We start from the raw sequence: 26357 nt of genomic DNA, 5'->3' as shown, positions 1-26357 counted from the left end.
CACAAATGGCTTTTTGTTTTACAAATGTAAAATGATATATTTACAAATACACATATATTTGTAAAAACCAACACACAAGTAGGAAATTTGTGGAATGCAAAACACGTGTGCAACTCAAGGCATATTTGTAGATCACCCTCTGTGCATTTGCAGTTTTTTTTAGACAAATGTAAGCCCGTAAGGCATTTTTACACTTCTACGATTCTCTCCGATTTGGTCGTAGAGGGACACTTTGGCACGCCTTGGCACGCCTGGGTAACACCTTCACCCAGGTGTTACCGCCCATCCGACCCGTCGGAGAGCCGTCGGAGAGCTGGTCGGAGACAAACGCTTTTTTCTAACTTTTCTTAAAGAGACGGAGAGAGTCGGAGACCCCCTAGGCTGTGATTGGCCAGTTTACGACATCATTTCCAAACAACATCATTTCCGGAATCACACATGTCAGGACCTCACATTTCCTGTTTTCTGTCAAAATGTTTTAGTACGACTTTGGTAAACTACAAAGCTGCACAGCATGCAGCATTAGGCATTGGCATGGTTATCCAATTCACCTCGTACGACTTCAGGAGAGACACGCCCTTTCTAATATGATGATTGTACGACTCACCTCTACCTGCATGGTTCTAGAGAGGCTGTGGAGATTACCAACGGTTTATTATGATGTTACAAGGCCATTACATCTTCAACAACAAACTATTAAATAAGAAATCGTTTGTTTTTATCCCGTGTATTTTCAGTTAATGATCAGAGGCTGTTGTTGTGAAATGAATTACTAACGACAATGACCAAGCTCACGGTTATTGCCGAATATTTTCTATTATTATACCACACAAACAGTTCTGCTTTTTCACGTCTACAATTCAGGTTATTTTACAATGTAATCATTTACACTGCATGCTCTGCTAACTCAAACACAAAGAGGCTGTTCGAAAACCAAGAAATGTTTTTATTATTGCTGTAATTAGACAACGTCTCCCTATGCTTTATATGCGGCGAGAGCCACGATAGAGCAAGGAAGAAGGGAGATGTCGGTTTTCCTCCTGCATCGCCGCTGGTGCCCTTCATAGTTTTTTTCATTTTTACAAACTTGTCCCTGATTTTCCTACAACTCCTAATGCACTCCTGGACCTCCAGCCCCAGGTTCCCAGCAAGCTCTCAGCGATTTTTTTTAAAAACGGAGGTGCTGTCATATAGGGAACGAAACAGGAAACGTCATTTTAGCCAGGGGTGTCGGACAGCTGGGATCGGATAGTGAGAAAATTCAAGCGGTGCTCCAGAGGCCATCCGACACCCTCGGATGGCCCTCCGAGGTGCTCAAAGGTGTGGTCCCACTTCAAGGAGGGCGTTTAAGGGCGTGCCTCGTGAGATCGGAGAGCATGATCAGATAAGCATGTGGGGGCCTTTGACGCGCGTCCCACGCGGGCAGTGTGCATGCTCAACCCGTTGATAGGGTGAATGAAAATCATTATCATTATCATCAATACAGCAGCAACACACACGCAAGTCTTATTTTCAACCTCAACCTCCGTCTCTGAAAATAAAACAATGATTTGCTTGCTTTGCTAAATACTTTGTCTTAACAATTAGGCTAGTCTTGACTACTTTGGTAAATTCCTCAGACTGCATCCGTCCTTGGTGAAACTTTCAGTTCCGTAAATTACATCCTTGACTTTGAAAACATTCATAGAGGTCTGGTAGTCTTAATGACAAAGAGTAACCCAAACTCAGCCCCAAAGTGCACGTCACGCCGTTGGCGTTGCTACTGCGCATGGCCATGTCACCCCACCCGTAGCTTAAACTATTGACAGGAGCTCTTCTCTGTTTGGACAGTGCACGTGAGAGTCATTCATGGATAACAACGTTGAGAGAAATGGTAAACACTTTTCAACCCAAATAGCGTAACATCAAAAGGTTAATATTTTCGATGAACAAGATCTGTTATCACATGTTGTCAATAACTCGATGCCAGCCCATTTAAAAACGATTTTTTTTTTTTTTTGATAGAGGTTATCTTTATACCAGAGCAGAACACTGTGTTTGTTTTCTAGCTTCAGGTTTAAATTATAATTTTATGATGTTTTAAAAACCTCACTGTGAAGCTAAAATGTATAGAACTGCTACAGCTTGATGACATTTAAAATCAATAGCTTATCCTTTTTTGGGTTGTTGTTCTGTCAAGGTCTGTCATGATGTTCTAGAAAAAGCTAGGGAGTCAGGGCCTGAGGTTGGTTTTAAATAACGGTGTACACAAAATGTGTATTATATTACTTATGTCCTCTGTACAGGCTGATCCAGAGCTATGTTGGGAGAGTGGAGGTTATGATGCGGATTCTTTTGTTGACCCTCCAGACCAAGACCTGATTTGTACCATATGTCAAGGTGTTCTTAGATGTCCAGTGCGGGCACCTTGCCACCACATCTTCTGCAAAAAATGCATTTTACAGTGGCTGAAAAGGTGCTGCTTCATACTATTATCCAAGTACATTTCGCACTTTTTCTTAATGGAGAAAGAACATATAGATTTGAGACATTTGGATATGTTTTTTTTTCCAGGCAGGAGACATGTCCTTGTTGTCGAAAACCAATTAATCATAATTTAATATTGGTGATGTACAAATTGAGCAAGTCAATTGGCCGTTTAAAGATTAAGGTAAGACACTGTATAATAAAACATGTGTGCTGTAGGTTGTAATGATGGAAACAAAAACAAAGCATCTTTGACAGTACTGATCAGATAACATACTACAGATTTCTCCATCCTTTCACCTTGTCCTTTTCCCATTTTCTTCAGTGCAAGAACGAGATCCGTGGTTGCCGCGCAACCTTTCCACTGGCAGAGCAGTACTGCCACAGCCTGGCCTGTGTGTTCGAGCTGGTGGGGTGCCCATACCGCGGCTGCCGTGCCCAACTGCTGCGCCGTGACCTGGAGACCCACGCACGGCACTGTGAGCACTGGAGCCGGCCGTGCCACATGGGCTGCGGAGCACTGGTGAGCCATGGTACATGGACACAGCACAATTGCTACCAGCAGCTGCGTGTGCAGCATGAGGCACAGCGTCAAAGCCACCGTGCAGTCGCTATTGCACTCCAAAGGAAGATGAGGCGCATGCAGAAGGCCATGGCCCACATGAAGGAGCAGATTGCCCTGATCTGTGAGAGCCTGGAGGTTATGGATGAGCAACAGGAGGAGGAGGAAGAGGGCAGCAACAGTGAGAGAAGCAACAGCAGAATCAGTAGCTTCTGAGAAATTCCTGTCCTCTCTTGCTCTTTGGACTATATTAAGGGGTTTGGCATATTAATAACATGTTTACCACAGTATGCCGCAGAAAGGGCAGATATTAGTCATATCTGCCAAACAGAGATAGTCCTGAGAGATACTGTTTTTTACTGCTGTTGTGACAAACAAGATGAAATAAAAAATATGTATTTGAAGTAAGCCTACTGTAATCTTTATAAACACAGATAGACAGATTCCAAGCAACAGGAGAACATTTGTACGATACATTTTGCCCAACGTCAAGTAAAAGAGCACAAGAGACTTTACTAACAGCCTTACTGTTTGAGATACATTATACGGGGATAAACTGAAAGCTGTGTTCAGGCAATGCTATGAACACCATGGACAGAGTATCGACAAAATATCGCGATAGTTCAGGTCAAATAAATTCTACCGGAACCCACGTATGGTCTTCTTCTTCCTGCTACAGATATCACGTAAGTCGTGCATGTATGACTTCTCTGAAATCTATGAGCCATCTAAGTAATCATAATATTTAGCATCGAAAACGTGTGATTGATATGCACTTGTGACTTTATTAATACTATTGCCTTTAATATTAATGCAACGATTATTACGGAAACATTTATAAAGCTTAATGTATCTGTCATTGGAAAATGGCGGTAGTCAAGGATGCTATGCTAGCTCGCTGGCTAAATAAGTTGTAACAAAAACACAAACATTTAGTTTTTACATTCTTGCAAACGCTTAAATTCAAATTGGTTTATATGGTATGTAGTGATCTGGGAACATAGACTAGCATTAGGTGCATTGACGCTACCAAATCGGCTAGGAACTTTAGCTTGTGTTAGCTGGTGTTCTCAAGCAATGGAAATCCACGTTGTATTGAATCTGTGTTTGTGCATTGCTGATCTTACTTGTGAACGAATTTCGTGTGTTTTCATTTATTCGTGTGTCTTTTTTCCCCCTAGCAAATGGCGGACGACGCCGGTGCTAGAGGAGGCTTTCGTGGAGGTTTCGGTACTGGGGACCGGGGTCGCGGTCGTGGCCGTGGACGCGGTAGAGGCCGCGGCCGTGGTCGTGGTGCCAGGGGTGGCAAATCTGAGGACAAGGAGGTATCAACCTGTCATTTCTCTTGAGCTAAAGGGCATAGCAAGCCATTTTGGGTTTCAATCATCTTGGCCTATAAGCCCTTTGAAATATTCTGAATTCAATGCCACTAGTATACCTACACAGTGGACTCTGTTTTACATACACGATCTGGTTTGACTTTAATTCTGCAGTGGGTGCCCGTGACCAAGCTCGGTCGCCTGGTCAAGGACATGAAGATCAAGTCCCTGGAGGAGATCTACCTGTACTCCCTCCCCATCAAAGAGTCTGAAATCATTGACTTTTTCCTGGGCACTGCTCTGAAGGATGAGGTTCTGAAAATCATGCCTGTGCAGAAGCAGACCAGGGCCGGACAGCGCACCAGATTCAAGGTAAACTGGGCTCTGGCGCAGAGAAGTTGTGTTATGCGGTTTTTCTTTTAAAGAGAAGTTGCAGTAATAACAGGCAAAGCCAATATGGAGCCAATGGTGAACTCATTCATGGTTCGAATGGACACTTGAAAACTGGATGTCTAAACAGTGGTGCAGATTCTTTTGACACAAGTTGATTCATTATTCTTTCATTTCAGGCCTTTGTTGCTATTGGTGACTACAATGGCCATGTTGGCCTGGGAGTGAAGTGCTCCAAAGAGGTGGCAACTGCCATCCGTGGTGCCATCATCCTGGCCAAGCTGTCCATTGTCCCTGTGAGGAGAGGATACTGGGGAAACAAGATCGGAAAGCCCCACACTGTACCCTGCAAGGTGGGAAATGCGTCCTATTGGGCTGTTGTGGGTGGTGTTTTGGAAGATTTGGCTGATTTACTTATTGATTTATTATTTGACCATCTTGTTCCCTTCCTATCTTTCAGGTGACTGGTCGCTGTGGCTCAGTCCTTGTGCGTCTGATTCCTGCCCCCCGTGGTACTGGCATCGTGTCTGCTCCCGTTCCCAAGAAGCTTCTCATGATGGCTGGTATTGACGATTGCTACACCTCGGCCAGGGGCTGCACTGCCACTCTGGGCAACTTTGGTGAGTTGGCTCCCTTCTGTGCGTGGGTGGGGTGGCTGTTGCCTGCAGAACAAAATGACGAGCCCTCTCCTCTCTGGTCGGCTGCACCTCTCCATGGTGCTAGCTGAGTTTTTAAGGGAGAGACAGCATTGAGTGCAGTAATGCACGGCAGGGATACCTGGTCCATGGTGTTCCTGTTCCTGTAGTGTACCTCAACAGTTCTTTGCAACCATTTGATATTTCTCAGCCTTGAATGAGACTTCTTTGACCTAACGACTATTTCCTTCTGTAGCTAAGGCCACGTTTGATGCCATCTCCAAGACGTACAGCTATCTGACCCCTGACCTCTGGAAGGAAACAGTCTTCACCAAGTCTCCTTATCAGGTGAGTTACTGACTTGGTTGAAGTGACCGTTATTGTATTTAGTTTCAGATTGCAAAAAACTTGAATTCCGGTCTTGACCTGTTCGTTTCCGTTACAGGAATTCACGGATCATCTGGCAAAGACTCATTCCAGAGTTGCTGTTCAGAAGGCTCTCCAGGCAGCCGCTTAACTGCTTTTTGTACAACACATGAAGTAAAATGTTAAATCCATTTTGTCTGGTGTCATTTGTGAAGTTGGAAGTGGTTTAAGGTTTAAGCTGAGGAATATGTAAAAAAAAATATATATATATATATATATTATCAAATGTTATTTTTTGAAGGGTATTTGTAAGAGATGCATGGGGTTTCCTTAATTTTAATTTAGAGTAGCTTTCCGGGCATCAATGCTTTCTGTAATTCAATACAGCTAGTCCCAGTATGTATGGCAATTTCACCTTTTGGTCATCTAAACATTATCCTAAATTGATAACTTGAGCAATCTATGTGATTAGAAGCAGTCATCATCATTAATGTTGAACACTGCTCAGTGATGGGTTTTGAGATTCAGTGGATTTGTTAGCAGAGAGCTTCCCATATCAGTCCTTATTGGGTACAGGCTTCCTTAAACATGAGCCATTTCAATAGTGATAAGGTAAGTGGGTATAGGGCATCTACACCACTGATAAATCTGATCCTTTAAGTTTACTTCAATGCATTAAATTCACAAGCAAGTTTAAAAGCATTTTGTATAAAATGTGCAGTTGACGGGGTGTAATTAAGGGCCTAAGAACTGTGGTCAAAGGTGTAGCCTGAAGTTCTAAGGATGTATGCAGTCTTTTTACAAGGCAACTGAGGTTTAAGAGCTAAACTTTTAATTGTCAACAGACAATATAAATGCAAAAAGTAGATTGCACCCTTCAAGAGTTACTAGCCAGACTAGCAGAAGTTACTGAAAGAATGCCATGTGTAGCTGCCAAATGTGAGGACCTGCCTGATGTGAGGCCGCTAGCGCAAACTTTGCGACACTATTGTAGTACAACGAGCCAGGTAATGCTGGTGGTGTAGGCTACAGCATGAAGTGGAATGACAAGCGCATTTGTTTACGTTTGAAATCCACCAAGGTTTATGATGTTAAGCTTCATGTTTATTGAATTATTAGTTAAGCAGTGCATTCATTAGCCTACTAGTAACAGTAATACAACATAGCCCCATATGTTGACACTAAGCCTTATGCTGTAAACAAAGCGTAAAACAAAACGAAAGTATGAAGATGAACACCGGATGTTCTGCTTAATATGCAGACGTCACTGTCGCATTTTAAAGCCTTGAACTTGGCGCGCCGTCTCTCCACACACAATGCTAACATACCCCAGGAGTTCCTAAAGGCACAGAGCTAGGCAAGCACAAGGTACATGCTTTAATACGTCCGTCAGAGAAACACTCGGCTTTTGGGGAAATTTACGAAGTACTCTGAAACGGTCTGTTAATGTCAGATAGTTGGCATCGTATCAGGTGTCATGGAAATATTGCTCTATCAAAAAAGTCATATAGTGAGGGAGAGTTTGAAAATTGAACAGAGGATATCTGACTAACTATAATGAGCACCTATCTCAGCAGATGTCTTCAATATGTTTATTTTTGTGCCATATTTTAAATCTACATTTGTTAATTTCTCTTCCTAAAACCCACTAGAGGACACTATTTAAAAGGTTATTTTCCCCCCAAAAAAGAGAAGCAACTGCTGTGATTAACCTCTTCTCCAGGCACAGTCTGTTTCTCTGCTTTGTTTTGATCACAGGCATTGCAGAGAAGGAAGCCTCACATAAATATGTGGAGGCAAAGGGTAGTAGCTGCTCCTAAGCTTTTTCTCCCAGGTCAGGGTGCTCCTGCTTCACACACATCCAAAACAAAATCTCAGCAGATGTCTTCAATATGTTTATATTTGTGCCATATTTTAAATCTAAATTTGTTAATTTCTCTTCCTAAAACCCACTAGAGGACACTATTTAAAAGGTTATTTTCAAAAAATTCTTATGCGGGAGCATGCCCCTAGACCCCCCTAGTTTTGCTGGGTCACAGGAAATATTATAGGCTTTATGTAGGGGCTTATCCCCCCGAAAAGTGGGAAGCTCCCGTGAAATCAGGAATTTTAGGCCGAAAAACATCTCCCCCCCACCCCCAAAGCGGTGAACCTAGGGGGAAACACTGCCTTAGGTTAAGGAGAAACGAAAATGTCAGTTATGTGCCCTTAAAGCAGCAATACAGAGTTATTTTCAAAAACATGCTAATGACCTAACTGGTCATAAAAACCTTGAAAACACCAACAGCCCAGTTGACACAAGCTTGCCAACACACTAACTGATGCAGTATAGCTGGCAATGGCATCTGTGTGAAAGCTTTTCCGCCATTTTTGCTGGGTGTAACAGCCCGTTACAAAGAACTACATAGGGAATATCCTGGATGGCTAGTGGAGAAGAACGGTGTTTCTGTCCTTCACATGACTATATGCTATCGAAATGAATTTGAGGATGGTAACAAAACTAGTTGCCTATAAAACCTTCTGAAAAAGTGTCAAATTGTTGCAAAGAGTTCCTTTAAAACTTGATAAATGCTGCCACAGTTGGCAGTCTTATCTTCTGGCCTTTTAAACAGCAACTGCATCTCTACAACATATTTTACTTGACATCCTGTTTTTCAATATATTTATTTATCTTACAATTACATACACACAGAGGAGCCACAAAACAGATGGCGTATTAAGTTTCTGGGTCTTCAAGCCTTCTGCTGCTGTTCGATCATCCTCTCCTTCTGCTTCATCAGACACCTGCGGCTGTTTGCGTGAGCTCCCAAGTCCCCATCTGCAACGCGACAAGTACATGATCAGCTGATGTCTGTTTTGGGGCCTACATTTTGATGAATTCAGCACAGTTCTTGCACATTACAGAATTTGCCCTGCATCTCTACAACACACATGTACTACTGCTGACTCATATACATGTAAAGCAATGAGAGCAAATACATACAACGAGAGTTATAGGCCTGGGCGACTTGATTGAAGTCCTTCACTTGACTGTCACAGTTCTGCACGTAGCTGTGTCCCTCCCGCTGCTGACATGCTCGAAGACGCTCCTGCATTATTTTCAGTATCTCCTGGTCAACCTTACTGCACGACAGAACAGAAACGAAGCAGTCATGTTACAGTTGGGGTTACATTAAACTCGACCGTATATGTGCAAGGCAACTCACGGTAAAAACAACAAGTCACTTACAAATCTCTCCTCCACTGCATCTCCGCCTCATAGTAACACAGGTAGTCACCCTCCACGCATTCAGTCAGATCAGGCACACGTCGGAAGTTCTGGTGATAGTAGTGGTACTTGTTCTTACCCCGAATACCATCTATGATTTCTAGAAAACCACGGGGAGAGTCAAGAAGAAAACAGACTTAGATTCACAAAATGTGCTCTTCTCCAGTCCATCTTACCTAATGCTGCGACTTGACTGACAAAATGTGTGTTTGTGCATATCCTGCAAATGTTAGCTAGACGTGTGCGTTGGCAAACTGTGCTGAAATGTACGGTCAATCCAACTAAAGTGACTAAATGGTAGAAACGATTGACATATGTGCCTAGATCCTTCAGCACATACATAGGTAGCCTATAACTTTAACAAAATCTCCTTGCAATCATGCACCCCGGCTAGCAGGCTAACGTTGCTAGCCTAGTCCCTGTTAATTTAGCTACTTTAGTTCATACTGAAAGCTCAACATCGCCTCCGATAGCAAACTATTCAAAATGATCAGTAACGCTAGTGGTGAACAAGCAGTCATACATCATCATCATAATAATACGCGATTCCGCTTCTCAGCCAGGTAGCAGTACAGTGTATAAGCATGCTAACGTTAGCGTTCACCTTAGCTAACCTAGCTAGTTGATGTTACCTCTAAACTTGGTGACAGGAAGGTCCACTGAGTAATAGAACAATTTGGAGGTAATCAAAGCTGGATTAGGAAGGGTTGTCTCCTTCTCGGTAACCGGTGTCTGTTTAGGAGGCTCTGGGTATGCATCTTTCTCGTATTCCTGCGGCATTTTTTCCACTAATGAGGAAAAAAGTCAGTTGATTTAATTCGACCTCAACACTCCTAACTCCTATGATGTGCGCTTGCGCAGGGTAGACAATATGGACGAATACGAGACGTAAAGGTCATCACACAATGCAGCATACTTATCGTGTATATTTTATATACACAAAATATATTGGGAAATAGTTATATTTTGCACTTACATTTATTTTAAACGAACAATTACAAATGTTTCTTTGCAAAACAAGGTCAAAGGCAAAAGGTTACTGCTATGACGGCAGTGATGTGGCTCTATTTTCCTCCACCAGGTGTCTCTCTTGTCCGTATCGATGCTCCATAGTCTTTGTGGATTCCAAAGCAGAACAGACATACAGGTGAATCTCAATAATAACTACTTACTGGCCGAGAGTGAGGTCATGCAGGTAAATATCAGACAGAGGCCGTAAGGTATCGACCGAGCGATAGCGAGGTTGATGCCGCGGGGCCGAAGCATCAAGCATGCCAGCATGATCGAACGGTCGAGGTTAGTAAGTTGTTTAATATATGGCATTTAAGCTCTTTTCATTTGGAAAATAAATGGTAATTGTAAATAGAAAACATGTCGTTTTGTTCAGCTCTCAAGTCTTCTCACGACACAGTGTTTCAGGTGTTGCCTAGCAAACAATGACTTGCTAACTTCAAGTTACAATGATCAATAGAAAACGGACAACATGCAGGGCTCAGCTTAAATGGCTTTAATTTACAGTTAAACGCAAGGTTTTCAAACTATAGTAGTCATCATCATCACTTTCAATAACACATTTTCGCTGCTTCTGAAGTCCTATACAGTATACTATTACCCGATATCAAAATGCGAATTCTGTCAACTATCATGTTACCACGACATTCAACTGGTTTCCTGTTCTCAGATAATTTCATAATAGGAGTCCTGATTCTATCAATACATGGTCAGGGCTGTTGATACATCGCTAATTTTTAAGGATGTAATGTTTAGTACTTGGTACATGGTATCACTCATTTTTAAGATTGATGGGGTGTGCAATAAGAATACTTATCAGACCGCAGACCGGCTAGAACGTCAATGCGCGGCTGGCATGACTACCCATTAGCCAATCCGAATGCTCGTACTGTCGTTGCCATATAATAAATTAGAATATCATCAAAAAGTTGATTTATTTCAGTAATTCTATTCAAAAGTGAAACTCTGGATTATATCGATTGTTTACACACAGACTGATCTATTTCAAGTGTTTATTTCTTTTAATTTTGATTATTATAACTGACAGCTCATGAAAATCCAAAATTCAGTATCTCAGAAAATTAGAATATTTTGAAAAAGTTCAATATTGAAGACTCATGGTGTAACACTCTAATCATCTAATTAACTCAAAACACCGGCAAAGGCTTCCTGAGCCTTTAAATGGTCTCTCAGTCTATAGTTCAGTAGGCTACACAATCATGGGGAAGACTGCTGACTTGACAGTTGTCCAGAAGACGATCATTGACACCCTGCACAAGGAGGAAAAGACACAAAAGGTCATTGCTAAAGAAGCTGGCTGTTCACAGAGTGCTGTATCCAAGCACATTCATGGGAAGTTGAATGGAAGGAAAAAATGTGGTAGAAAAAGGTGCACAACAAACAGGGATAACCACATCTTTGAGAGGATTGTGAAACAACGCCCATTCAAGGGAGATTCACAAGGAGTGGACTGCAGCTGCAGTCAGTGCTTCAAGAGCCTACACACACAAACGTATCCAGGACATGGGCTTCAACTGTTGCATTCCTGTGTCAAGCCACTCTTGAACCGGAGACAACGTCAGAGACGTCTCACCTGGGCTATGTAAGTGAATGAGACACCATAGACTCCATTACCCACAATTCCCTTATCACATTTCAATCCTTATCAACACCAGTGACATCGCATTGGTCACATCAAAGTCATAAAAAGGGTGACGCATTTTGCCCCTTAAAAGTAAAACAGTGATAACCCCCAAAGACTTTCTCTCTGGCGGTGGTTTCACACACATGAACATCATTCAATTAAGAGATACCCTATCTGCAGAACAAGGACAACCCACGACATCGTATTGAACTTTTGGCCGAAGTTAAGAAAATACTTTGATTCATGTAGTTGCAACCAAGTTATACCGGTAGTAGGCTATATTACTGCAGCCCAGCAGTGTTCTGAGTAGGATAAGGGCTCAGATACACATAGGCTACGCGTTTTTGTAAAAACAGGACGCGAGCAAATGCATTGATTCCTATGGTACGGCGCGTTTAAAGGCGTGCGCCCCTTCTCCACCACGCGTTGCGTCTTTGAAGCGTTTTTTAGGTGCGCTTAAAAGTTGAACTATTCTCAACTTTCCAGCGCAAGGCAGGGAAGCGCACCGCTTCTGTTTTGGCCGCCGCACTTTGCCAAGGCGTTACTGAAGCGTTTCTGCCTGAAAAAAGACGCGTATGTGTATCTGAGCCGGCCCTAAGGCGACCGGCTTCCCTTATTCATTCTTCACGTCGACAGAACAGAACTGAACATCCTTCTAAACCAGGGGTCCAGGGGGACCGCGGAGGTACTGCAGGGGGGTCGCGAAATTTTTGGTTGTTAAGACATTTTTTTTCTAAAAAAAAAAAAAAAAAAAATCCAACCAATTTTTTTTTCCAGAAGTTTAAATGTCTTTCGAATCAGAATTGTATTTATTCCGTTTAAATTTACATTTACATAAATCCAACATATTGTAGCGAACGCATAATTGATCGAGAAAACGTTATCTGTCAGTCCAATCGACACATTCAGCTACCCACAGGAGCTCTCTCAAGCTGGGCACCGGTTCACTCACAACACCTTTCATGCAAAAACGACAGCACAGGCACTAGCCAATCAGATCACGTTTCTGCTCAAGTCTAAAGAGCGCGAAGATCAAAAATAAAAGATGGCGGAACAAACTCCATAGCTGGTCTTGTTTGTAACTATAAATAGTTAGTTTGACATTTTTTTGCTTAGATTTAAAAAAAAAATAAAAAAATAAAGAGAAATAGACACTGTACAAGGTCAATATACGTTAATTGTAACTGAAAAATAGGTCTGAGAGGATTTGCGAGGTGTATGAGCCCCCTACCTAATGTTAGCATGCTACTTCCTACAATCTTAACAACTTGCTAGCGGTGTGATTGGTTTGTTGACCTGTCAATCTCACTATAACATCTATGTTTTCAACACAACTCCATGCGCCAGACTCCTCCTCCGTCATCCGTTGGATCGTGTCAGTCAGGAGTTATTGAAAAGAAGATCTCACTAATGTGGGAGGATGTGTGCCATGATCGACAGATGCTTGAGGATTCACTGTCCCTTTTTTATGTATGATGAAACAAAAACATATATCTGTGAATTATTTTAATAAGTTGTTATTTTTTTTCTTTTTTATTATTTTCTGCTCGGGAAATCACATAGCATACAGAATAATTTCATATCGTTTTGGTCAATAAATGAATACAGAAGTTAACACAAATATATTCCTTTTTTGATGGTTGAAGTTCCATTTCTATCACTTAAGTATAGGGAGCTTGATGACAGCCTACTCATCTGGTATGCCTACTTACATATGTACCTTGTGTGTAATATAACATAACATACCCTACAAACATAACATAGTATACAAACATAACATAACGACATAACAACATGACCACAACATAACAAGACAACATAACAACATCACAACATAACATCACATAACATCACATAACATAACATAACACAACATACATAACACACAGGTAGGGTGTTGGTGTAGGTGAAGAGGTGGGCGCCCTGTCTTCCATACAGTGTTTGAACACAGGACCTGACATTTGCTCACTGACTATACCCAAGATTGCTGTAAATATGTTGTTTAATGTCTTGCCAGATTGTGGGAGTGCCAGTGTACAGTGCCACTTAAAAGTATGTGAACCCCTTGAGCACTTAAGCGTTTTCTGTTGTTTTACCATGATTTTTAATTTTTTTATCACCAATTTTCCATAGATGAAATGTCAGGTTTATGTTTATCATTTGCATGTACTTGTTTAGAGGAAATTGTTTGAGTAGCCGAAAAACTACATGAAACATGGAATTAGTCCATTTCAAAAGTAAGTGAACCCCCAGCTGAATTGATAAAGTCAAGCAGGTAACAGATTCAGTGAAACTTATTTGGGTGATTAATTAGTCAATTGAGCAAACCGATCATCTGAGACATCCTTAGGGAAAGGTTTGGGCAACACAGATTAAAAGAGAGAGGAAACCAACCAAACTACTGTAGTGCCAAGGTGTACCCACACAGATCAACAATGCCGAGAGGAAACGAGATATCCGAGAACATCAGGAAGAAGGTACTGACAGCCCATCAGTCTTGGGAAAGCTATAAGACCATCTCCAAAAGATTCCAGCTCCATCCATCCATCCAAGACAAATCATTTTGAAATGGAGGGCATTCAACATGACCGCATCTCTGCCTAGAAGTGGACGCCCATCAAGACCATCACCAAGAAGCACCAGAAGAAGAATAAATCAGGTAAAAGTCAACCCACACATCACCTCTAAAGAGTTTCGAACCTCTCTGGCAGCTTCTGGGGTAAATATACATGGGTCTACAATCAGACGAAAATTGTTGGTTTTGATCGTGACAAAATAATTCTATCTCGGACTCATCTGTTTAAAGAAGGGACTTCCAGAAGGCCTTTGGTTTATCCAAGTGCTCTCGGGCAAAGTTGAGACGGGCAGTTTTGTTCTTTCTTGAGAGCAGAGGCTTCCTTCTAGCAACCCGATCATGAATGTCATGTCTATTCAATTTTCGTCTGATTGTAGACCCATGTACATTTACCCCAGATGCTGCCAGAGAGGTCTGAAACTCTTTAGAGGTGATGTGTGGGTTGACTTTTACCTGATTTATTCTTCTTCTGGTGCTTCTTGGGGATGGTCTTGATGGGCGTCCACTTCTAGGCAGAGATGCGGTCATGTTGAATGCCCTCCATTTCTAAATTATTTGTCTTGGATGGATGGATGGAGCTGGAATCTTTTGGAGATGGTCTTATAGCTTTCCCAAGACTGATGGGCTGTCAGAACCTTCTACCTGATGTTCTCAGATATCTCGTTTCCTTTTGGCATTGTTGATCTGTGTGGGTACACCTTGGCACTACAGTAGTTTGGTTGGTTTCCTCTCTCTTTTAATCTGTGTTGCCCAAACCTTTCCCTAAGGATGTCTCAGATGATCGGTTTGCTTAATTAACTAATTAAGCACCCAAATAAGTTTCACTGAATCTGTTACCTGCTTGACTTTACCAATTCAGCTGGGGGTTCACTTACTTTTGAAATGGACTAATTCCATGTTTCATGTAGTCTTTTGGCTACTCAAACAATTCCCTCTAAAAAAAGTACATGCAAATGATAAACATAAACCTGACATTCCTTCTATGGAAAATTGGTGATGAAAAAAATGAAAAATTATGGTAAAACAACAGAAAACTCCTAAGTGGTCAAGGGGTTCACATACTTTAAAGTGGCACTGTATATAGAATTCGACATTTGTTCTAGACCCAAAAGTGATTCAAATGTTTGTAGCCATATTCTGTCGTTGATGTTAATATTGTTCTTCCAATTTGTTGTTATTAATTGTTAGCGTTGTTAGAGTTGTTTGCAAGATGTAGGTTTATAAATGGCAGTGGCACACCCACCCTGTACCTTTCATGTTGTTAAATGTTAAATTAAATTCAATGTTAAAAAATGTTAAGTTAAATTCGTTGTTCAAAAATGTTAGGTTAAATTCAATGTTAAAAAACAAAAATGTAAATAAATATATTAGCCTTTGTATTATTTGAATAGCTTAGTATTGAATACAGAATAACAGGGTAGCTATGTTTATTTGGCACTAGGCCCAGTATATTATAAACAAAATGTTATTCAATTTATATAGTAGGGGGTCCCTGCTCATCTCGCCATCAGTTTGGGGGTCCCTGGCCTGAAAAACGTTGAAGACCCCTGTTCTAAACCATCGGACCTCCAGCAAGGCCTCCCCGAGTTCGCCTGATGAGGCGCAGAAAGAAGGACAGACGGACATTCAGTGAACCTACGTGCCGCGTTGTTCACGAGGATTCCGCGAAAACACAGTTGAATGCTAAGCAAGAGCGTTCTTCACAGTAAGGCTGACATCTGGGCAGAGATTAGTCTTATATGTGTGTTAATATACAGCCGCGGAAAAAATTAAGAGACCACTTCAAAATCATCAGTTTCTCTGGTTTTACTATTTATTGGTATGTGTTAAAGTAAAATGTACATTTTTGTTTTATTCTATAACCTACTGGCAACATTCCTACCAAATTTCAAATAATAATATTGTCATTTAGATAATTTATTTGCAGAAAAATGACAATTGGTCAAAATAGCAAAAAAGATGCAGTGTCTTCAGATCTCGAATAATGCAAAGAAAACAAGCTCATATTCATTTTTAAACTACACAATACTAATGCTTACACTTAGGAAGAGTTCAGAAATCAATATTTGGTGGAATAACCTTGATTTAAAATCACAACTTTCATGTGTCTTGGCATGCTCTCCACCAGTCTTTCACATTGCCGTTGGGTGACTTTATGCTACTCCTGGCGCAAGAATTCAAGCAGCTCGGCTTCTTTTCATGGCTTGTGACCATCCATCTTCCTCTTGATCACATTTCAGAGGTTTTTTATGGGATTCAGGTCTCGAAATTGGGCTGGCCATGACAGGGTCCTGATCTGGTGGAACTCCATCCACACCTTTACTGGCCTGGCTGTGTGGCATGGAGCATTGCCCTGCTGGAAAAAACACTTCTCAGAGTTGGGGAACATTGTCAGAGCAAAAGGAAGCAAGTTTTTCTTCCGGGACAACGTTGTACTTTGCCTGGCTGAGGTTTGTAAAAGACCATAAGGATTGAAAAAGCGGACTGGAGGTTCTTCTAAGTTCGTCTTCTCATTGAATGTTTATATAAAGTTGCACTGGGTGCCTTTAAGAAACATACGAGTTTAGGTCTCGGACCCGCAGCCTTATCTCCTGAATTTAGGGCTTGCGCACTCTTCACTTCACGCTCACAGCCGTTATCATCTTTACCACATAGCTCCTCTCTCACTCCCCCTCTCTCCACTTAGCGCGTAACCGCGCACACACACACACACACACACACACACACACACACACACACACACACACACACACACACACACACGGACGAGCAGGCTCTCATGCCCCCTCCCAACTCCACTTTGTGTCTTGTTTCATTATTATACTCAGTTGTTTATATGATTAGTATTAGCCATTAATTACTGTCTGTTACCTTTAATAAATTGTTTATTTAGATTTAAACAATTGTCTTGTCTGTTGTTGTTCCAATATTCCACTGAAAGCCATTTTCCGCCAATCAAGAAACTCAATTGCCTTCACTTCTCTGGTTGTTCCATGAAGTGTTATAGACTTTGTAGTGATATTGTAGTACGATAGTATTGTGATACCATACTTAGACTGTAGCATAGTGGTACAACTAGAGCTTTCCATTATTTTAGTATTATAATATAGTATTATAAAATATTAAATACTAAATTTAATGATTATTAAATTTTATGAGACTGATTTAATTAAACTAATGTAACAACCACGGTTTCACCTACAGCTATGGACAAAAAGGACTGCACAGTTGCTCACTGGTCCAAAGTTCTCTTTTCAGATGAAAGTAAATTGTGCATTTCATTTGGAAATCAAGGTCCCAGATTCTGGAGGAAGAGAGGAGAGGCACAGGATCCAAGTTGCTTGAGGTCCAGTGTAAAGTTTCCACAGTGAGTGATGGTTTGGGGTGCCATGTCATTTGCTGGTGTTAGTCCAATGTGTTTTCTCAGGTCCAAGGTCAGCACAGCCGTCTACCAGGAAGTTTTAGAGCACTTCATGCTTCCCATGCTTCCATCCTATGGAGATGCAGATCTCATTTTCCATCAGGACTTGGCACCTGCACACACTTCCAAAGGTACCAGTACCTGGTTTAAGGACCATGGTATCCCTGTGCTTGATTTGCCAGCAAACTCGCCTGACCTAAAACCCATAGATTCTATAGGGTATTGTGAAAAGGAAGATGCGAGACAACAGACCCAACAACGCAGAAGAGCTGAAGGCCACTAAAAGAGCAACCTGGTCTTCCATAACACCTCAGCAGTGCCACAGACTGATTGCCTTCATGCCACGCCACATTGCTGCAGCAATTCATGCAAAAGGAGCCCGGACCAAGTAATGAGTGCTGTACAGTAGTCCAACATTTCTGTGTTAAAAATCCTTTTTTCTATTGGTCTTCAGTAATATTCTAATTTTGAATTTTGGGTTTTCATTAGCTGTCAGTTATAATCATCAAAATTAAAAGAAATAATCACTTGAAATATATCAGTCTGTGTGTAATGAACCTATATAAAATATGAGTTTCACTTTTTGAATAGAATTACTGAAATAAATCAACTTTTTGATGATATTCTAATTTATTGAGATGCACCTGTACCCTCCTGTATCACTAGAAATTATTCAAATACTTAAACTAAGCCACCCGCTTCAACTAAAATGCATATATGCATTTCTATTCTAAAAGACCATAACAAAGTACCTTTGCTGAATCTGAAAATGTTGTGAAAATGCAGAATCCATTTGATTAAATCCAGTTCAGTTTAATTTATTTAAAGCCGATACCAGTAACAATCAACATTGTCTCAGGGCGCTTCACAGGGCCCAAGTACTGAACACTCCAGAGCAAGCATGTTTGTGATTCCAGTGGCCAGAGGTAGAAAGACTAGGCTGATAATAAAAAAACTAAAAAAATAGATGTAAAAAAGCCATCACTCAGTAAAGGTTCTATCTCATTATCTTTGAAATCCTATCGCTACATTTCCACAGAGGGGTGCAGTTAGCCTTCTTGAACCTGAACATCTTTGAAGAGTAGCACCCCCTTTCCCTTCCCCAAATGTAGCACCTTGGCACGATGAAGGTTGTCTGAAAAATAACACCACTACTTGACTGTGCCAGCCACCAGTTAAGAGCATATGGTCTACTCTACTCCATGACTCTGGGTTCAGCACTTGCTCCTGTCTCTTTGCTCCTCGCCCTGGAAAGCGTTCACAACCATGGTTAGTAGCTCGCCATGCTTTTCCTCTCCTCTTAGGGACGCTCAGATATACCGTTATTAACTCTGAAGGGGTTAGTGTATTGAAATATGTGTGTGTGTATGTGATGTAACTGTCCCGTTTCAAACGTATAATCTTATAGAAGCATTCTCAAAGTATTGGCTCACAGGCAGGGGGACTTCTTAGTGCACTTGTCACGCAGGGGTTATGGTGGAAATGGTCTTTGCATGTGTGTGCCTCGTTTTAGGGTGTATCCATTCATTTATGCGCTTGTTTCAACTATTAAAGAGGAAAACCTGCATTATCATGTAAATAAACAGACTTGGCTAAGATAATTAGATATTAGATATATGATAAGATATTATTAGAATGTGATAATTTAGATATCGAACCATTGGAAACATTGAGAATAAGTGTATGACTGTAATGTATCTGTAAATCAACTAAAACCTAACTTGAAAATAATTTAAGACAGGCAGTATTTCACAGGGAAGAGTAGTTCTACATCTTCTTGACATTTTACACTTGGCTCATGGCCAGCTTCACATGTTGGACATAAACACAGTAGGGCGTACCAAAAGGGGTGAGTGGAGCTCTTGGCTGTGATTTACCACTTCACCCCATATAGAGTGTCTCAAACTGTGAACGGAGCTAGGTTGTGCATGCGGTTGTAGGATGTGTTGCAGGGTAGTGAAACCAAAGAGACAGCAACAGTAAATGATTGTATATCGGTAATAAAGCCCATGATTGAATGAATCAATAGTGTACATTTTAGTTTTGACAAAAGCATTGTAATTTCGAATAAGAGAAATTCCTTTCCCTTTAATATTTCCCAGTCTTTCTTCATCTGTGTTTATTTATATATGAGTATTTCATACGTATTTTTCATATGATTTTTTTCCTACTAGTCTCATCGTAAATTCCATGCCCCACGTCATGGGCACTTGGGGTTCCTGCCTCATAAGCGCAGCCACAAGCACAGGGGGAAGGTGCGCACCTGGCCGAAGGATGACCCCAGCAAACCTGTCCACCTCACTGCCTTCATGGGGTACAAGGCTGGCATGACCCACACTGTAAGAGAGATGAACCGCACAGCCATGAGTACGTACAGCAACACACCACCACTATCAAGCTTTTGAATCATTGTTCCATCCATTCGAATAAAAAAAGGTGGATGGATGTTTTCTAATCCAATGAGGATTGAGACCACTCCAACCACTACTATTGAAGAAGTTGGTGACACATACATGTAGAATGGCACCACAGGACTTAGTACCTCGTGCTCTCAGACTAGATATTGGTTCAGTTTACAAGGATTATTGTCTGGAAACTAACCGACAAGAGCTTACCGATTAGATTCTGACAAAGAGGAAAGCCTTCAATGCGAGACTACAACGTTATGGCTGCTGTCAAGGATGTTAGCAGAGATGTTGCATTCGGATGAAGTAGAAAACAGTGAAAAGGGTTGCATGAACATTTCATTTCTTGATAAAAGGTGCATTTTTACTTATCTTCCTATTGAGTTTGGTTCAATACGATTCATAAACTATTTATACTCATGAACTCAGTTTTCACTGCATCAATTCAATATAACTCTGAGAGAGTGTCATCTAGGAGATTTGTAAGCCAGAGTGAATTCAGTGAAAATGAATGTGATGCTAGCGTCAGGTTAATGATGACTCCTTAAGAGTCACCTGCTCTCTGGGTCTCTTGTTCCTTCTCTTAGAGATGTCCAAGCGCGAGGTGGTGGAGGCTGTCACCATCATTGAGACCCCCCCTGTGGTGGTGGTGGGAGTGGTTGGATATATCAGCACCATCAGGGGCCTTCGCAGCTTCAAGACGGTCTTCGCTGAGCACATGAGTGATGAATGCCGGCGCAGATTCTACAGAAATTGGTGTGTTTGTGCATGTTGGTTTAAAACTAGACATGAAGTCTCATGTAAGAGTGAATGCCCTTTTGCTCTCTGGTCTCCTTTCACACAATGAAACCTCCATCAGGTCCAAGGGCAAGAAGAAGGCCTTCACGAAATACAACAGGAAATGGCAAGATGAGGTTGGCAAGAAGCAGCTGGAGAAGGACTTTGCCCTCATGAAGAAGTACTGTTCTGTCATCCGTGTCATAGTGCACACACAGGTACAGTGGGAGAGACTGCTTGGAATGGGTAGAATTGATATTTCAGTGTAGTTTTTGATCTACCTGAGCAGGAGGGTTCATCTTTACTCTTGTCTACGCTGACATTGATAAAAGAGGAAGCTCTGCTCCTTCTCTTTCCGCCCCTAGTTAGTAGGGGTGCACGATTCAGAAAATGTTTTCGATTTTCGATTCAAAAACGATTCTCGATTAAAAAAAATTGATTCACAGTATGTAAATGTTAGTGCTGTCAAACGATTAAAATATTTAATCGCGATTAATCGCATTTTTGTCATAGTTAACTCAAAATGAATCGCGATTAATCGCAAATTAATTAATCACAAATTTTATTTTAATGCTCTTATCATGGAAAAGTGGATTGGCTTGCTTTATGCAATGTTTTATTTTATTGAAAAACAACATTGCCAAACAGGTCGGTACAAAATAAAATTATTAAGTGCACATTTCAGACTCAGCCTATAGTGCAGTTAAACCATGACTTCTGTTCAGCCAGCTGCCTGTTGACATTTTCAGACAACAGTGAAGCTCGCTTCTTTTGCACAACACAACTTTTAAAGGTAAACTTTCTATTCAGAAGCTTTTTATCAACCATTTCGCCGTATCGCGCTCACCATCACTCAAACCGTAACGTTAGCCTACTACACAGTTTGCGAAGTCAAAAAGAACGTTAATCTTAGAAAAAAAATGAATCGATTTTTGGAATTCTATGAATCGATTCTGAATCGGAAGGTGAATCGATTTTTTTTGCACACCCCTACTAGTTAGAGGCCTTTCAGGTGCTCCAGTGAGCTGTCTGTGTAGGCCGCTGCCCTTGTCGTCCCTGTTCTTCTCCTGACATGTGGTATTAAGATCACTACTCATCAGCTGCCTCCCTCCCAATACCAACCCCCCATCCCCAAATAGCCCCCCCCCCCGCACTTGTCTTGCACAACGGTGTGAATGGAGATGGAGTTTCAGATGGTAGTTTAAAAATACATTTTCTTCGGAAGTGCTGGCAAGTTGACAGCAAAGGTCTCCAGAGAGCCATTCTGCTTCAAGTAACAGGGGGCCGTGGGACAGGGGGATTAGAGTTTAACGTCTGTTGGGCTTCTGAGATAATGGACCCAGAGGACAGGAAGACGCTGTAACATGTGTACAAACGTTTCCAGTCGGTTTAAACTTTAGTCTGTGAAGTCACTGGCCTCTCACCGACCAAAGTGGCACGGTTGAGAGCGCAGCTCAGTGCAAATCTGTGAAAGATTGTCCTATGTCTATTTTTGGCATTGTAAGAAAAAGATCTTACTAGGCCTGTGCGCATGTGTGTATGTTCATGTGTGTGTTAATGGTAAGGTAGCTCTGTGTAGGCAGAAGAACTGAATATCAGAACCTCATACCTCAAAGCACATTTAGCAACAGTGCTAGCAAGCTGTAGGATGACCTTTCCTGAGTAGCCTACTGGTGAATTATCTCATAGGTTTGTACTGATATGCCAATGTTGCAGGTAGGCAAGGAGACAAAGGATTTATTTTTAAAGACAAATGAACAGAAATTGAGATAAAGATGACATTTACATATTGAGATATAGGTTGATAAAAAAGAAACCCAAATTGCCATACCGGTAACACTTCAGTGTTTAGTTTCTTCCCTTGGTCTCCATAGGTGGGTGGACACAGATATTCTAGAGGTTTAAGACATTTAGGTTGAAAGCTAGTAATCTAACCACTGAAAGGTATGCAAAAACCTGATACAAGGCTTGTTAGCATGCTAACTCATGTATTTTGGTGATATACGTAGTTGGCAATATCATGCTTTTTTTTTGTGTTGTGGTACAACTGCAGAATAGCAATAATGTATAGCCTTGGCAGCAAGTTGCAATGACAGGTGTTTGTCTGGCCTTGCCCATGTACCATGAAACTTCACGTGACCATGTACCATGAAACTTCATTTAAAAATGACACCAGTACTAGTTACTTATAAAAACATGCTTGAAGAAGTGGTAAATTGTCTCTTTGACATGACATCACACATGGGTCACTGCTCCTGCAGTTGGGTGAAACTCTTGCAGAACATACCCTCCATTGTGTGCGTGTGCCTGTGCGTGTGCGTGTGTGTGTGTGTGTGTGCGTGCGTGCGTGCGTGCGTGCGTGCGTGCGTGTGTGTGTGTGTGCAGATGCGTCTGCTCCCTCTCAGACAGAAGAAAGCCCACCTGATGGAGGTGCAGCTGAACGGAGGCACCATCGGGGATAAGGTGGACTGGGTGATAGAGAGGTTAGAGCAGCCTGTTCCTGTGTCTGCCGTCTTCACTCAGGATGAGATGATCGATGTCATTGGTGTCACTAAGGGTCACGGGTTCAAGGGTAGGTAGGGACAACACACATCTGTGTAAATGTGTAAATAGAACACACACTCAGTGAACTCTCTGAACAACATTGTAATTTACACAGTATACACTGTAAACCCAGACAGTTCTACTAACTCATTAACATTATGTTTTCAGTACTTAAAACCTGGTAATTAGTTGACCCAACTTAAAATGTATTAGTTTTCTGAGCAAGTGCAGACATTTTAATTGTATTGGAATGTATTTGTTTGACTTAACATTGCCTGATAACTCAAAAAAATGTAGTATCTGACGTCATCAACGTCGTTGAGAACACCATTGCAAAGCTCTTGTGATGAGAGTCGGACACAGCAGACTTAAGGTAGAGGAGTCGTTTAGTAATCCAGAGGTTAGAAGGTTGCTAGTTCGATTCCCCACTCCTCCTTACCAAGTGTATAAGTGTGAACCCCTAAACTGCTCATGATCTATAAATGCAAAATTCCTTGTCAATCGCTTTGGATAAAAGTGTCTGCTAAATCACAGATGTAGACCTAAATGCAGTGGCAACATTGGGAAGGCGGTCGACCAATGACAGTTCTCTCTACAGTAAGAGCTTGCGCAAGAAGTTGAAACGTAAGGAAGAAACCCTTTCAAAAACTTGTAAGGGCGTAATAACTAGTTTGAGAAAGACCCAGAGAAACACAAATATCTGACGAGTATAAATCCTTTACGATTTTGGAATAATATGAGTTCAGAGAACTCAAAAATTATGAAAATGATGACACAAAAAAATCAGAATAGCCGATGTATAATTTTTGAGTTAAGTTTACTTAAAAAAATATATATATGTTCTCAAATTTTCAAAGTTTTGAGTTCTCTGAACTTGTTCGGGTTTACAGTGTAGTAGTAGTAGTACACGTTCTTGTACAGTAAAATATAGTTTCATCCGGTCTGTGGTTGGTATTGAAAAACAGCTATGAAGCTATAGACACGTGAGGGTACACTGTGTAGGACCCTGCTCTTCAAAATCTTTTTTTTTTAGTAGAGTTTAAATAGAGTTGCCACCATCTGGGTCAGTGCTTGGCAAAATCAAACCCACAGCATTGCTTTCTCTTCACATATATTATCAACAGAGTTTAAATATATATGAAATATATTTAAATATATGTGCTGTGTAAACCTATAGCTCTGTAAAGGACTGTATGAGAACTGTGTTGTGTGGTGAGGATGCACATATTTCCTCATTCCTCCCTCGTAAGGTGTGACGAGCCGCTGGGGAACCAAGAAGCTCCCCAGGAAGACCCACAAGGGCCTGCGTAAGGTGGCATGCATCGGGGCCTGGCATCCTGCCCGTGTGAGCTACACCATTGCCCGCGCTGGCCAGAAGGGCTACCACCACCGCACGGAGGTCAACAAGAAGGTGGGTCAGAACGGCACACTTTCGTATGTATTTGAGTTAAGATGCTGGTGATGGTGGTGGACTACTGTGTGAGTCATCAACTTGTTTATCTTGTTTATGCGCTGTAGATTTATCGTATTGGCAAAGGGGTTCATGTCAAGGATGGTAAAGTCATCCGCAACAATGCCTCCACAAACTACGACACAACTCAGAAGACCGTCACCCCAATGGTATTGAAATAAATTACATTACTGATATGATGTATGAAACTGATATTGTAAAACATGACTACTTGCTCAATTACTCTTGGTTTGAATGGTCACAGAACACTCTGTCAATCATTTGATAGATAGGACTTAAAGGCCTCTCCATGCAAGAACCTTGGGAACATTGTCAACCATTTTGTAAATGTCCAAGGAAGACAGCTGTTACTTCTTTCCCCACCCACTCTCTGCCTGTGTCACCTAGGGTGGATTCCCGCATTACGGAGAAGTGAGCAATGACTTCTTAATGGTGAAAGGCTGTGTGGTTGGCACCAAAAAGCGTGTCCTTACTCTCAGAAAGGTATGAGGCATACTGTATGTTCCTCCTGGCAGCTGCGTTGCATTCCGCCTGCTCTCTTGATTGTGCCGTCCTCATGTGTTCTTTGTTTCCTCAGTCTCTCCTGGTGCACACATCACGTAAATCTAACGAGAGCATTGAGCTCAAGTTCATTGACACCACATCCAAGTTTGGCCGTGGACGCTTCCAAACTCTACAGGAGAAGAGGATGTTCATGGTAAGAAAGACTCAGCTCCTCCGTGCAGTGGGACTGGACCTGCATTGTATGTTAGCACGTTAGCAAGCAGTAGCCACAGGCTGGCGCCCAGTACAGTAAACTACAGGTGTATGACAAAGGTTGTGAGTGAAGTTCATATACACCAGTTCCACTTTTACAGCCTGAGACCACAGCAGAGTTTCCATCCCTCTCTTTTCTTCTCACTCTGTCACAGGGTCCACTCAAGAAAGATATCCTGAAGAAACATCCAGAAACTCAGACCGAGGAGCTGGCTTGAGAACAGAATGCAAAAGAAATCTCCAGAAAAATCCAGTGGATTAAAATGCACCAAATACAACAATAAATATTGTTTTTACCAAACAGCTGGTGTTATACAGTTCCATTTGTCATGAGAAGGGTGCTTTACCTCCCTTATTATCTGAAGCTGTTGTGTAACATGGAGACACTTCCTAGAGGCACATTATGTAGCCCTTTAGCATTTTTGAGGTATGTAGGTAACTAGTTTTTATAACATCTCCAAATTCATAGTGATGGCATATTGTCAAACTTTGTAAGCGGACAGTAACTTCACAATAGTAGAAGTTGAGCTTCAGCCAAGCTACCCAAGGGAGAAATCTAGTTGGCTAAAAGCTACAGAGAAAAAGTAGTTCAAACTTCTTTATGAAAAATTATCAAATTGACATAGTACAAGTGATATGAAATGATAACAAAATATAAAACAAAAAGTCACATGCCAGGAAAGAAATGCCACTCAATAGAGTTTATTGCAAAAAGTGCCTACTTATTCCAAGTTCATACATGAACC

General features: G+C 41.5%; 3 protein-coding genes across 3 annotated transcripts; 2 read left to right on the top strand and 1 right to left on the bottom strand.

Moving 5' to 3' along the window:
• The first annotated feature begins 3641 nt into the window (after positions 1-3641).
• On the top strand, positions 3642-5929 carry rps2 (ribosomal protein S2). Its single transcript, XM_080857194.1, has 7 exons — positions 3642-3714; positions 4210-4353; positions 4522-4719; positions 4917-5090; positions 5198-5357; positions 5629-5720; positions 5818-5929. The coding sequence occupies exons 2-7, from the start codon at positions 4213-4215 to the stop codon at positions 5887-5889; spliced, it is 837 nt and encodes a 278-aa protein (XP_080713320.1). The 5' UTR covers positions 3642-3714; positions 4210-4212; the 3' UTR covers positions 5890-5929.
• Positions 5930-8386: 2457 nt separating this feature from the next.
• Positions 8387-9856, bottom strand: ndufb10 (NADH:ubiquinone oxidoreductase subunit B10). Its single transcript, XM_080857201.1, has 4 exons — positions 9639-9856; positions 8968-9106; positions 8722-8861; positions 8387-8556 (listed from the first exon to the last, which is right to left on the bottom strand). The coding sequence occupies exons 1-4, from the start codon at positions 9784-9786 to the stop codon at positions 8471-8473; spliced, it is 513 nt and encodes a 170-aa protein (XP_080713327.1). The 5' UTR covers positions 9787-9856; the 3' UTR covers positions 8387-8470.
• Positions 9857-18807: 8951 nt separating this feature from the next.
• Positions 18808-25912, top strand: LOC308379443 (large ribosomal subunit protein uL3-like). Its single transcript, XM_080856588.1, has 10 exons — positions 18808-18927; positions 19833-20025; positions 20651-20819; positions 20923-21058; positions 23226-23412; positions 24635-24795; positions 24903-25004; positions 25243-25338; positions 25433-25552; positions 25767-25912. The coding sequence occupies exons 1-10, from the start codon at positions 18925-18927 to the stop codon at positions 25827-25829; spliced, it is 1230 nt and encodes a 409-aa protein (XP_080712714.1). The 5' UTR covers positions 18808-18924; the 3' UTR covers positions 25830-25912.
• The last annotated feature ends 445 nt before the right edge of the window (positions 25913-26357 follow it).

The sequence above is a fragment of the Sprattus sprattus genome, assembly GCF_963457725.1.
Source record: "Sprattus sprattus genome assembly, chromosome: 18".
NCBI classification, from domain to species: domain Eukaryota; kingdom Metazoa; phylum Chordata; class Actinopteri; order Clupeiformes; family Clupeidae; genus Sprattus; species Sprattus sprattus.
The sequence above is the reverse complement of the archived record's forward strand: the minus strand, read 5'-3'. Positions and strand labels throughout refer to the sequence as shown.

Bases quoted from the DNA above. Each gene is read 5' to 3' on its own strand.
- rps2 (XM_080857194.1), top strand. From the start codon at position 4,213: ATGGCGGACGACGCCGGTGCTAGAGGAGGCTTTCGTGGAGGTTTCGGT. The intron at 5,358-5,628 runs GTGAGTTGGCTC...TTCCTTCTGTAG, and splicing joins TGCCACTCTGGGCAACTTTG to CTAAGGCCACGTTTGATGCC. The intron at 5,721-5,817 runs GTGAGTTACTGA...TTTCCGTTACAG, and splicing joins TCACCAAGTCTCCTTATCAG to GAATTCACGGATCATCTGGC.
- ndufb10 (XM_080857201.1), bottom strand. From the start codon at position 9,786: ATGCCGCAGGAATACGAGAAAGATGCATACCCAGAGCCTCCTAAACAG. The intron at 9,107-9,638 runs GTAACATCAACT...GTGGTTTTCTAG, and splicing joins TCCTGTCACCAAGTTTAGAG to AAATCATAGATGGTATTCGG. The intron at 8,862-8,967 runs GTAAGTGACTTG...TCTGTCGTGCAG, and splicing joins ATGCAGTGGAGGAGAGATTT to TAAGGTTGACCAGGAGATAC.
- LOC308379443 (XM_080856588.1), top strand. The intron at 20,026-20,650 runs GTACGTACAGCA...TCCTTCTCTTAG, and splicing joins GATGAACCGCACAGCCATGA to AGATGTCCAAGCGCGAGGTG. The intron at 21,059-23,225 runs GTACAGTGGGAG...GTGTGTGTGCAG, and splicing joins GTGTCATAGTGCACACACAG to ATGCGTCTGCTCCCTCTCAG.